The sequence below is a fragment of the Oryctolagus cuniculus genome, chromosome X (assembly GCF_051225735.1).
Source record: "Oryctolagus cuniculus isolate XC-2025 breed Fujian yellow rabbit chromosome X, ASM5122573v1, whole genome shotgun sequence".
Taxonomy (NCBI): Eukaryota; Metazoa; Chordata; class Mammalia; order Lagomorpha; family Leporidae; genus Oryctolagus; species Oryctolagus cuniculus.
Genome location: NC_142888.1, coordinates 3,718,593 through 3,731,396, shown reverse-complemented (window position 1 = coordinate 3,731,396; position 12,804 = coordinate 3,718,593). Strand labels below are relative to the sequence as shown.

The window sequence follows — 12,804 nt, the reverse complement described above, 5'->3', positions numbered from 1 at the left end:
ACGGACAGTTTTAAAATTAATTCCAAGCTGAATCCTTTTGGGGAGAAAAATCCTAATGCAAAGAGCAGTTTGTCCACTTTCCTTTTAATTTTTCCTTAGAGAGGTATCTTCCCCCGCCACTTAAGCAAGGGAACAGAGCAGGAGTGGGGCTTGGGGCCAGGGATATAATTAGCTATACCATTGTGTGATTGGAGTGTGAGTTTAGGTTTGTGGGAGGAGAAGCACGTGGACTGGCTCAGTGGGGCTGGGCCGGGCCACAGGCCTGCAGCATTCAAAGGGACAAGATGCCAAAGTGCACAGCCAGATTTCACTTCGTCTCCGCACAGGGCACCGTGGCAGCACCGAGAGAGGGAGCCGAGGCCCGGATACACTGAGGCTAGGCAAGCCTGCGCCTGGGGGCTGGCGAGCGTGTTTGGGGTTTTGAAGGACTCCCTTTTGCCCGGTCCCTCTCACCACCTGTGAGGCCGATTGAGAAGCACAGCAGCTGTTTAACTTACCTTCTATTAACCTTTCCCCAAGGGCTGTCTTCGCCTGCTCTGAACCGGCACAAGGCTGCACGCGTTTTGTAATCGTTTTTGCTGTTTCACTGATTGCAGAATTAGAAGCAGCCACTGTCTGGCAAAAGTAGGTCACGGAAGTTCCTGACTTGGCTGTGTTGCAAATAGATTTCTGAATGGCAGCATCCGGGGCGCCCAAACGTGACATCCACGCAGAGCGACAGTGGCGCCAAAAGGGTCGGGGAGGGCTCACCGGATGCAGGGGCCGGGGAGAAGTTGATGAGGCCCCGAGACGTCCATTTGAAAGCAAGTAAGTCTTTTCTCGGGGCCTCGGTCTCCAGGTGCCCCCTTTTTGCAGCTTTCTGCCATTAGCCTTTCTCCTTGCACCCCTCTGCTCTGGGCTGCCACAGACACCGGGGCTGCCGCTCCTTCTACCCCAGGAGACCCTGTGCTCGCCCCCTTCTCCCCGCCTGTGTGCTGCCTTGGAAGCCACAGTCCCTGTCTTGCCTCTCCTACCCCTCCTGGTAGCTTGATTCTCTTCCCATGTTGTTCCTGCTTAAGTGTACTGTCAGCCTCGCAGAACCCAGAGAAAATGAAGCGGCAGGTCTTATAATCAGATAGGCCTGTAGGTCGCCCCCAGCAAGCAAAAGGAAATTGAGTCAAACGGTAAAGACCTAGACATTGTCCAGCTCTTCATATGGGCATTGCTACTGTCATGTAATTCTTTAGATAGGTCTTGCTGTAGACACCTCTCTCTCCCCCTCCCCCTCCTCCTTCTTTTGTAAAATTATGAACAATTTTGTTTAAATCACTTCTTTCTTCTAGCTCCAGACAATGGCCATCATATTTGTGTCTGGCCAAAACATATTGCTTGCGTGTGTTCATGTTCAGTTTGAAAAACGACAACAGTGATTTCTTTAGTCTCATACTCATGCAGAGCTACCCCGCCATTGGGTGCTCTAGAATCCAGAATTTCCTAGAGGCGGAGAAAGAATAAATCAGTATAAAATGATGTAATAAAATCCTCTTCAATAACAACCAGGTAGTAAATTAACATATACACGACCTTTGAAATGATCATGTATGGAGCAGTGGAATCCAGCAAACAGCTGGCTGGGTGCCTGTCCTTGACTAATAGGCTGAGAGATACAGCTGCTCGAAAGATATTTGAAAGTGTCCTAAATGCAGAAATCTGTCTTTTATATAAAAAATAATAAAAAGCACACACATCAGATCCTTCATTTGACAAACCCTAATGTCATGGGGATTGACAGTGTTGCCTTTGTCGGGCATACATGGAGCAAATGAGCTTGAACAAGCACCCCACTCAGTTTTATCTAATTTAATTTGACAGCCAAAGCAGGTAGCTAGAAGAATGTGCTCACGGAGGAGGGAAGAATGCTTTCCCTGGGGTTAAATGACATGACTTGCTGCATCAGACTTCAAGCAAGTATCTCCTCCCTTGCTTCTGGAGTTTTGTTGTTTTTTACTTTTTAAATTGGGGTCTAAAGTCGAGTGAGCTCATCCTAGGTGTACCAGTTAATACATTTGTGCCACTGTGTACATTCGTATGACTACCACTCCAATCAAGATACTGGGCATCTTTTTGTCCCTGTAAAAAGTTCGTTTCCTGGGCTGGGCACTGTTGCATAGCAGGGTAAAGCCACTGCCTATGATGCCAGTATTCCATATGAAGCCCTATGAGCACGACTTCAAATCCCAGCTGCTCCACATCTGATCCAGCTCTCTGCTAATGCGCCCCTGGGAAAGCAGCTTGGGCCCCTGTACACACATGGGAGACCAGAAGAAGCTCTTGGCTCCTGGCTCCTGACTCCTGGCTCCTGGCTCCTGGCTTTGGCCTAGCCCAGGTCTGGCTCAGCCTTGCCTGTTTCAGCCATCAGTGGATTGAAGATCTCTTCCTCCCTATCCCCTTGTAACTCTACCTTTCAAATAAATAAATAAAAAAGATTTTTTTAATAAATAAAAAAACACAGAGAGAGAGAAAGAGAGAGAGAGAGAGGTCTTCCATCCGATGGTTCACTCCCCAATTGGCCGCAACAGCTGGAGTTGCGCTGATCCGAAGCCAGGAACTTCTTCAGGTCTCCCACGTGGGTGCAGCGGCCCAAGGACTTGGGCCATCTTCCATTGCTCTCGCAGGCCATAGCAGAGAGCTGGATTGGAAGTGGAGCAGCCGGATCTTGAACCAGCGCCCATATGGGATGCCAGCGCTTCAGGTCAGGACGTTAACCTGCTGCGCCACAGCGCTGGCCCCAATAAAATAAATCTTAAAAAAAAAAAAGTTCACTTCTTAATCGATACAGCCCCCTTCTCCTGCCCTCAGGGTAACCACTACTCTGACTTCTGATAGCAGAGATCAGTGTTGCCTGGACTTGAACTTCATACAAAGTGTATCACGGGGCATGGACATCTCTGTTTCTGTCACTCAGTGTAACATACTCGAGACTCATCTGTGTCATTGTGTGTGTTAGCGATTCATCACTTCATATTACTTTGTGATGGTCCATTATACAGGGCCATGGCTTATATGTCACCAGTGGATGCTCAGGTTAATTCTAGGTTATGTAGTGACGGCCTTCACTTTGAGCCCCTATTTTCTACAAAATCCACTCAGTGCTGCGTGAGCATGCCTTCTGGATCTAGTGTGGCAGCATTGTCTTAGGTTACCTTCCCCCCAAGACTCAAGGCAGTTCTGTGTTTTCTTCTCAGTTCTGCAGCAGAATTGTGGGGAGGGAAGGGGTTTCAGCAGTGCCTAACTTCCTTTCATCCTGAGATGGGGTCAAGAGAGGTGAGCTAAGCAAACAGATGAGATGGGCAGGTGGGCCCTGGTGGCTTTACAGGCAGCCAAGACAGGGGAAGACGGGACTCTCACCTGAGTGCACAGGGATCTGACACCATGCCCCTCTTGGAGCAGAGTGGGGGAAGCAGATGGAATTTGAATGTCTTTCTTGATCATTCTCACACTTTCCCCTCTTCTGAATCTGGGAAACAAAGGAACCAATGCTGTCTCTCAGAACTGATCAGGCAGCGTGACCAGGCATTTGTTATTGAGCAGAAACCAGACACAAATGGATGCCACCTCAGAAGGCTGCCCCTCCCTCCAGCGCACACATGGGTGCGACAGGGCCAAGAGCTCCTGGGAGCTGAGGGACACATCTGTACACTGGATCTGGTGCTGTGGCAATGGAAGGAGAAGGGCATCTGCTGACTGGGCCTGCTGGGCCAGTGAAACAGCTGACTGTCCCAGGATTGTCTTGGTGTGAGCACTGATGGACTCGGGCCTGGGAAGGCCCCCAGTCCTGGGCAGACTGGGACAGTTGGTCCCCGTAGAAGAGGGAGCCCTTTTACTCACTTATCCATGTATTTGCTTAACACTACTGCACTTCTGTTACAGACTGGCACCTTGTAAGGTCTAGGGGATAGAGCGCTAATGGTCAAGGCTGTAGACACTTCCGCAGGACAGGCAAGATTTAAGGAAGTGGCTACAACACAGTGCAATGCTGGCTTTAATAGGGATGACAAGGCAATAGGGGCTTCATTGGGAAAAGACCAGAGGCTCTGGAAGCAGCTGGGAAAGACCATACACTACAGGGCCTTTGTCTCCTTAGCATATCCACAAAGTTCTCGGGCTGCTCGGAAGCGATTGACAGGCAAACTTGGAAGTACTCACCATGGCTGAGCGACAAGGAAGGTGGGACAAGAGTGATAAGGAAGCAGAAACATTTGGGTCTGTAGATATAATGTCTTTGTGCTGCTGGGATTTCCAAACACATTGCCACATTTCTCCTCCTCAGAGTCCCCCACTGGGTGGTGCAAAGCCCTCAGTGGGTAGTGAACAGGAGTCCTTGCCCATAACTTCAGACTGACATGCATGCCCTGGCAAACCTTTTACATAATCCCAGATCATGGAGATAAATTTGGGAGAATGGCAAGGATGCTGTCCTGTGGTTAGTCCTACAGGCCATTTGTAAACAGGGCTCCAGTGTGGACAAGTTAGAGCCAGGTTTTCTGTGTGTTGTGTTGTAACAGAACAGCATGTACTTCTAAGTGTCTGAGGCTCAGACACTGTTGCCTAAGAGGCCCCGTTATTATTGGTTTTTAAAATCCCTTTTGAATGCACCAGGAATATACGGCAGCTCTTGTGAGAGCTAAAAGGCCAGCACAATGCAGATTGATAGATATCTATTGATATTTCTGTCAATCTAATCTCCATGAGAAGGTCCAAACATTTAGTCCAGGCTTGGAAGCACAGCCAAGCAAGATGAGTTTGGATCTTAGAGTCTGTTTCTTTCTCTTCGTCAGCCTAGAGGGTGCTAATGCTGTTTCAATAAGGTGTGGCCTTTGATTCCTGTCTAGAAAAGACGAAGATGGACACTTTTGCTAGAGGGGTTGTTTTCATTGTTTTCATCATGTGTTAGAAACAGCACAGAGTCATTGGGTTCGTTTATTTTTATTTTTTCCCTACCTTGGACATCATGCAATTCAAACAGAAATCTTCCCAAACTCTCTCCTTTTCTGTCACACGAGAAGCCACACCCCACTTGCCTGCTCTGAGTTCCAGCCCTTTGGGGCTTCCCAAGTCTCATGCAGCTCTTTGCAGTCTAGCTTGTGACAGGCCAAGGAAGGACAACAGCACCCTTCCCTGGGTGACTTCTGAGTTTTCCTTTGCGAGGAAGCAGTGATGGAAACTTAACCAGGAGGAACCAAGTGCCTCTTCCCCTCACAGTTGGATGATGCCTTCCTTTGTAGCTTGCTCAGCTCGGCTTGGCCTGATTTATGGTTTTTTTGCCATCTGGTTTATTTCTCTTGTTGTGTTGCATTGTTTTAAATCTGCTCGAGGCCATCTTTAACTGAGTCTTTTTTTTAAATACAAATTAGAAAAGCAAATCATAGGAGTGTCATTTGAAGGTTATGGATGAAAGAATAGTTTAAATAGGACCCTGATCTTCCCTGTGAAGTCCAGTAGCTAAAAATAAAGTCCCCTTTACTCTGTTGGTTACGTAATAGAACATGTTCTCCTATGTGAACACTATGGAATGTTGCAGTTTTTTTAGAGAACTTTTGTTTGGATCGTCTTAAATGGGGTTTGAGAACTCTGTGAAATACCAGGATTCATTCTGTTAGTAGTTGAGTACCTGCTGGGAGCAAGCCACTTTGCTAGACACTAGTGCACCACTTTGTGATGCTGGAGAGTTAGAACTATTTTAACTAGAGACAGGCCTTGCTTTTCACTTGGTCTAACCTCAGAATTCACTCTATTTAGCTAGTTACTCTTGCTGAAGAAAAAAATAGTGTAAGAGGAGAGTAGCAAGGGAATCCTTTTCAAGAAGAAGGGCCGGTGTTGTGGTGTAGCGGGTAAAGCCGCCGCCTGCAGTGCCAGCATCCCATATGGGCTTTGGTTCAAGTCCCAGCCGCTCCACTTCTTATCCAGCTCTCTGCTATAGCATGGGATAGCAGTGGAGGATGGCCCAAGTCCTTGGGCCCCTGCAACCCACATGAGAGACCCGGAGGAGGCTCCTGGCTCCTGGCTTCGGATCGGCACAGCTCCAGCCATTGTAGCCAACTGGGAGTGAACCAGTGGATGGAAGACCTCTCCGTCTCTCTCTCTCTCTCTCTCTCTCTCTCTCTGCCTCTCCTTCTCTTTCTGTGTGACTCTGACTTTCAAGCAAATAAATAAATCTTTAAAACAAAAAAGAAGAAAGGAGGGAGCTGGTGGCAGCGCTCTTTGTTTTAAAAAGAGAAGTACTCTCTGTGTACTGGGTGCTGTCTGTATTCTGGGAAGCCATGAAATATCAGTGACCTGGATAACTATGTTTAAACCATGTCCTTATTAAAACCAGCAGTCCTGGCTTTCTCAGACAAAGAGGTTCTAAAACAATTTTGGAAATACATTCACAAGAGTGGAATTCATAAATGGAACTGTACAGCCATCAGCTGCACTGTTTGGACATAAAGTTGGATGAGCAAAAGGGGAAATTTACAAGTATGGATTCCAAGCTTTTAAATGAACTTACCTAATTGGTAGTAGTGATGTAGAGCATCTTGTTGGAAGGAAAACAAACCTCATATTTAAAAATGTTCTTCGATGTAAAAGCAAATATAGTTTCGAACAATGCTTGGTTAAGGGTTTGGGAAGAGACTTGAGGATCGGGAGCTAGTGCCTGGCACTTGGTAAACTGCTTTGCAGAATTTAGAAACCTCATCCAAAAGTTCCTAAATCTAACCAGTCTTCAAAGCCATGTGGGGAGTTTTGGAGGTGCATGTTCCTGGGCCCATCAGATGTATTGGGTCAGGCTCTTGGGAGTCAGATGGAGAATCTGTGGGTGTTCTCACGTGATTTTGATCATTATCCCAGTTTGAGAACTGCTGTTCTGGTCCATTTATCTGGACAGGATCTTGTCCACACCATCCTAGATATTTTTTTTGCAACACAGATGGGCATGAACTAGCATTTCAACTTATGCCATTGACTCTGTGTTGTGTACTTATTCATTAATTGAAGCCCAATTTTAAAATCCGGTCAACTGTGATTCCTTCAAATAACTACAAATCAAGTCACACCCAGTGCTTCTTTAGGTTTATTTTTGCTCATTCTTATTCTACTGAGTGCTCAGGACATCTGACTGTTCCTGGATTGGTAAGCTAGAGGCATAAATAGCTTTTGGATCCCTGAGTGTTGAGATGGTTAAAAGGATAAATGGTGATGAGAGAGTAAAAGGATGAACAGCAAGTGAGTAAACAAAAATTCGATAAGGCTCAGCTCTAATCCACATGCAGTGTAAGGTCCTTTCCCAAACTCCCCAACAGAGCCTCACAGCATCTTTATTAGGGTGTCTCAAATCCCATTTCACAGGATGATCCTAGGCCAGAGAGCTTGGGGACAGAGCTAATGATCAGGTCTAGGTGTTCAGGTTTTGCCACACCACCGAGTTCTGCCACTCTCTTCCACCCTGAATTTAAGTTTTTCTTTTTGTCATCCATAAATATCATTCTAAATTTGGGGGTTGGGGAGCTATGCCTGGGACCAAGCTTGGAGAGCTGGTCCAGCGTCAGCTAATCTATTTGGAGGAAGAGCACAGTCCCACTGGGATTTGGCATGTTGGAGAGGAATCAAAGACAGGACTGTTCATTCCTGAATTATACATAGGTTTCCCTTCATCTCTAGAATGTAATTAAGAAAAAGGGCTCGAGGAATACCAAAATCCAAGCCAAGAGCATTAAGAAGCTGCCAGAGGAAGTGGGTATTAGCAGCCTCTGCTGTGTGCCATGTGGGCTCTCAGCTTCTCGGCAGGAGGGAGCTGCTACAGTTCCAGGAATCAGGAGACAGAGGGAGGAGGCAGGAAGGTCCGTGGCTCATCCCTGTGGATTTTGTAGAGGTACAGTGGGTTCCAGCTGGCAGTTCTCACAAATTTGCAGACGAATCTGCCCTTGATGGCCTTACCACCATTTCTATTAAACTTCTGGAAGGTAGTTGCTGAACCAAGACCAGAGTGACTCACCTTTAGCTCTACTGACATTTGGGGCCAAATTGCTCCTTGCTTCAGAGGGCTGTGCTGTAGGATGCTTAGTGGCTTCCATGGCCCCCACCTGCCAGGTGCCAGCAGCATCTCCACCCACGTTGTGACAATGAAAAATGTTCCTAGATAATGCTGTTCCTAATGTTCCCTTGGCATTAGGAACAGACTTGAACCAAATTGACCTAGAACTGGTAGAAACTGGAAGGGAAGGGGACAGGTTTTTAGCCTAGTGGTTAGTCTGTGTGTGTCTTACGTCTGAGTACCTGGGTTCAATTCCTGGCTTCCACTTGTGATTCTGACTTCTTCTTAGTGCAGACTCTGGGAGGCAGTGGTGATGGTTCAAGTAATTGGGTCCCTGCCATCCACATGGGGGATGTGGATTTAGTTCTCAGCTCCTGGCTGTGGTCCCACCCCACCTCAGCCCAGCCTAGTGTTGCTATGCCTGCATTTCAGGAGTGAACCAGCATATGAAAGTTGTTTCTCTCTCTCTCTCTCTCTCTCTCTCTCTCTCTCTCTCTCTCTCTCCTCAAAATAAATAATCACGGGAAAGAAAGTGGAGATCTACTGCAGGAGTAGCAGCACTGAGTTGGAAATGATGGCAAGATGCCCAAAGTTCTTGCCTCCCCACCTGCACTCAGCCAACAGAGCTAGCACTAGGAAGTGGGGTATAAAGTGTGTACAACTGGGGTGGGCGTTGTGGTGCAGTGGGTTAAGTGCTGCTTGGGAGTGTTGGTTGGAGTCCTGGCTACTCTGTGCCTCTTATATAGCTTCCTGCTAGTGCACCTGGAAAGCAGCAAAAGATGGCCCAAGTAACTGGGTTCCGGCCACCCATGTGGGAGACCTGCATAGAGTTCTTAGCTCCTGGTTTCTGCTTGGCCTGTTCAGCATAGTCCTGGCTGTAGTGAGTGTTTGGGGAGTAAACCAGTGGCTGAAAGATTCTCTCTCTCCCTCTCTCTCTCTCTCTTTCTCTTGTCTCTCTTGTCTCTTTCTCTGTCTCCCTCTCCTTCCCTCTATCTCCCTCCCTCCCTCCCTTAACCCTGCCCCCAACCTGCTGTGTCACTCTGCCATTAAAATAAAAAATAAATCTTAAAAATCCAAAATGTATGAGATGTCACCACTCAAGGTTCCCATAAGAGGTAACTCCCCAACATTTCCTAGAGACTAGTGATTACAAGCAGGGACTCTGGAGCAATAGCTACAAGTTCAAGTGCCGGTTCTGCCACAGAACCGGAAGTTCTCTATTGTTTTCAGGCCTCAATTTACTGGTTTGTGAAGTAGTGATAATAGTAACATCTCCCTTGTAGGGTTGCTTGTGAGGATTGAGTATTTGTAAATATTGAGAAGAGTACCTGGTGCATGATAAGCAATTTGTGTATTTTGTAAACAAAACATAAATAACCTGAATGAAAAGCTCTTAGTAAAGCCATTCAATAAATATTTATTGGGTGCTAAACACCCTTACCTTCTAGGAGCTCAAAATCTGACCATGGCCAGTTGCAACTTCTGTAGGGTCTTGAGCTGTGATTCTGTGGCCTTCAAGGTAACTGCAGGGTTCACTCTCTCCATTTCGGCACTAGGGGGTGCTGTGGGAGTAGAGCCAACTGTCCTGACCAGGCTTTCTATATAGTCTCTGTCAAGTCCCCTAGATCCCAAAGAATAGGCCATTTGGCTTAGCACCTCCATGCGGTGCTTCTTATTCCACATAAGAAGTTGGATGCTACTTTACCCTACATCATCTCAACATTCCAAGTGACAAAGACTCAATTCTGTGTATCTTCAGCTATAACCAAAATAAATGGAACCTAGTATCAATATTTAGTGGCACCTTTGTGAGGAATTTATGGTTTACCACGAATTAAGAACATTGTCCTGCCTCCCTCTTTCCTTCCTCGTCTTCCTCTAAAAAATATTGAAAACCTCTATGAGCCAGGTGTTTTGCTAGGTACCAGGGATGCAGCAGTAAACATGGCAGACAAAGTCTTTTGCCTCCTGGGAGCTTACATTCCAGATAGGGTGGAGGAGACAAACTAAAAACAGTAAATTGCGGGCAAAAGGATGATTGGGAATATGATAGGTGCTGAAGGAAAGGCATACAGAGATTGGTATGAGATGGAGGTGGTGGCTACTATTGATGGTCATAGAATCTTCTCAAAACAGGAGAGGGTTTTGACTTGACACTTAAAACTTGAGAAGGAAGCAGCCATGGAAGGGTATTCTAAACTGAAGAAATTGCCAGTGTAAAGGCTCTGAGACAGGAAAAAGCTTGGCAGCTTCTAGGAAAAGAAGCATTCTGATTGAGAAGGAATGTGATAGGCGATGAGATTGGAAAGTTTCAAAGTGGGGCCAGATCAGAAACTGCTTTGTAGGACTTGGCTTTATTTTAAAGAACAATGAGGCCATTTGGGAGTTTTATGCAGATGAGTAAAACCATCTGATTTATGTTTTTTAAAAAAGGAGGGAGTGGCCAACTGTGGTGAACTTCACTGAGATGAGTGAGGTGAATCTCTTGGCAAATCTGTCTGGGTGGAGGTCAACGCGACCTTAACAAGAGCAATTTCAGTGGAGAAGTGGAGAGCAGCTGCTCTCCCTGCCTTTTGGTTTCAGAACTTATAATTTCACCAAGGAAAAGGTATTTGCATTTGAAGGGATCAATAGTTCAATAACATTTCTTGATACTACTTTGGTCCATTTTCAGGGAATTATTTGGTTTCAGTCTCTCCAGTAAAAGGCTCACGGTAATGACCACAGTGATGGTCCTGGTGTTGATGTCATCCTTTTTATCTGAGACATCATTACTTGCCTGCTACCCACTCCTTTGGTGATGACAGTACCAGTCCCCACCCCTGACACACACAGAGCCCTTGGACACCTGTAGTATCCATGACCCTTTTTCATTGCAGAATGGTCAGCCGATGCTGGGGGCTGCCTACTATTTAGGAGAACTATCCAGGCCCCTTTAAAATAAGCCAGGCAGGACACAGAGGAGTGACCTGGACCACAACTCAGATGGCTGTCCTCCGTGTGGTCTTCTACTTCCAAAGTCCATGCAGCCCCTTAACCTTGCCTGAACTTTTAAGCCTGAGAATGGCAGGAAATCCCTCAGAATAAATCCGTAAAGAGGCATTTGACGAAGCATACATAAACTTACACTTGGTGAAAAGTGACTGTCGAAAAAAGTATGTTTAGCACAAGCTGAAATATTACCGTGCTTTTTATGCGGTCTCCCGCAGCATTTTGGAACCCAGACATTTTTCCTGACTGATTGTTCTCTTTGATTTCCCCCCCATGGCTTTGATTTTGTTACACAAGAATAATATTTTTTCTGGACTACACTTCTTATAAGTGGTCTTACCCAGGGAATGTTTTTAAATTTAAAGATGATTCTATTTTCTCTTAAGTACCAAGCAGTACATACTCATCCAAACACATTTAATAGCCTCAGATGGGGGAGTTTGACTGTGGAAAGGCATCTTTGCAGCATTTGTTCCCCTTGATTCCAGTCCCAGCATTCCCGTTCCTCTCATATCAACACTGTTGCACACTCTCACCTACTGTGTGGCAGAGGTCGCATCCCGAAGAGCCCCAGTTCTTGACAGTTGGACTCACCCCGCCTGATGGTGCCTTCAAGATGGACTTCAAGGGGAATTCATATCATTTGGAGAAGAGGAGGGTTTTTAACTCCTCCAAGTTAAATGCCCATCTTCAGTGCGTTGGACAAAGCCTCAAAATGCTGACAAATTTGTTCTTAGCAGCTGGCAGGATTTGTGTCACACCATCAAACACACAGGGACATATTTTGCCAGTGACTCATTCTAGGGGTCTGCTGTGGCTCAAAATCAGACACCAGGCGCTGCCCTACTGTGATTTTCTCCCAGCTTCCATGACTGATTGACAACACCTTCCTGTAAGCTTTCTTCTATCTCTTATGCTAAGGCTGCTGAACTCTTGAGTCTGCACAGTTCTGTGAAAGTCTATGTGGATCCCAAAGCTTGATGGAAGGAGAAAAATGGGTCTTTCTCAGAGCACTCTCCTTTCACTGTCCCATAGAAGTGGGGCTGCAAGATCATAGTCAGCCTGGAGTGTCCACTCTCTAGTTCTGCAGCCTGCAGATCTTTCTTTAATCTGAACTGCAGGCACTTGGGAGAAAAGCCAGGCAGAGCCTGTATTTCCTTGGGGTGATTCCAAGAAGCAGATTTTCTGGGTCAGTAGGTATGAATGCTTTTAAATGGCCCTCCAGAAAGTTTTTAACCAGTTTGCTTCCTTATCAGTAGACATTTGCTAAGGTGTTACATTTGTTCATTCACTCAGTCATCCAGTTATGTATTCATTTATGTATTGATTCAACGCCAAGACTGTATTCCAGGCTCTGTAGATCTCTAAACAAATGTTCATCAATTCTTGCTGCTGCTTGGTGGGTTTTCTCTTTGTCTCTGAAAAGAGACTTGAGCCTGTGTGTGGACATCCTGAAGACCAAGCCACAGTAAGCTCCCCATCCATATGGTAGGGAATGCGGCTCTAGACTCAAGAGTAGGCAACCTCACCCCTGGCTGCACATCAAAATCACCTGGGGGAGCTCTCACAAATCCTGGTGTCTGGGCCCTAGCAGGAAATGTTCTTATTTCATTGGTCTGGGGTGTGGCCTGGGTATTCAGATCTTTTGAAGCTCCCTATTGAATGTCTGGTACAGCCAGAATTGATTGCCCATCCACATTCTTTTTCCTGGGGAGTCTGGCCCAATGAAAACTCTTCTTCAGGTCCCTACCCACCACCCC

The 12,804-nt window shown here is 46.4% G+C and overlaps 2 protein-coding genes across 3 annotated transcripts in view; one reads left to right on the top strand and one right to left on the bottom strand.

Annotated features, from left to right (window-relative positions):
* The window catches only part of LOC138847526 (uncharacterized), a 44,512-nt gene extending 43,807 nt beyond the window's left edge, over positions 1-705 (bottom strand). Inside the window, exon 1 of the mRNA XM_089324669.1 lies at positions 498-705. Within this exon, the coding sequence (XP_089180795.1) occupies positions 498-705 (208 nt within the window). The remainder of the gene's footprint in view (positions 1-497) is intronic.
* The window catches only part of RAI2 (retinoic acid induced 2), a 63,008-nt gene that overhangs the window by 27,919 nt on the left and 22,285 nt on the right, over positions 1-12,804 (top strand). The window lies entirely within an intron of this gene.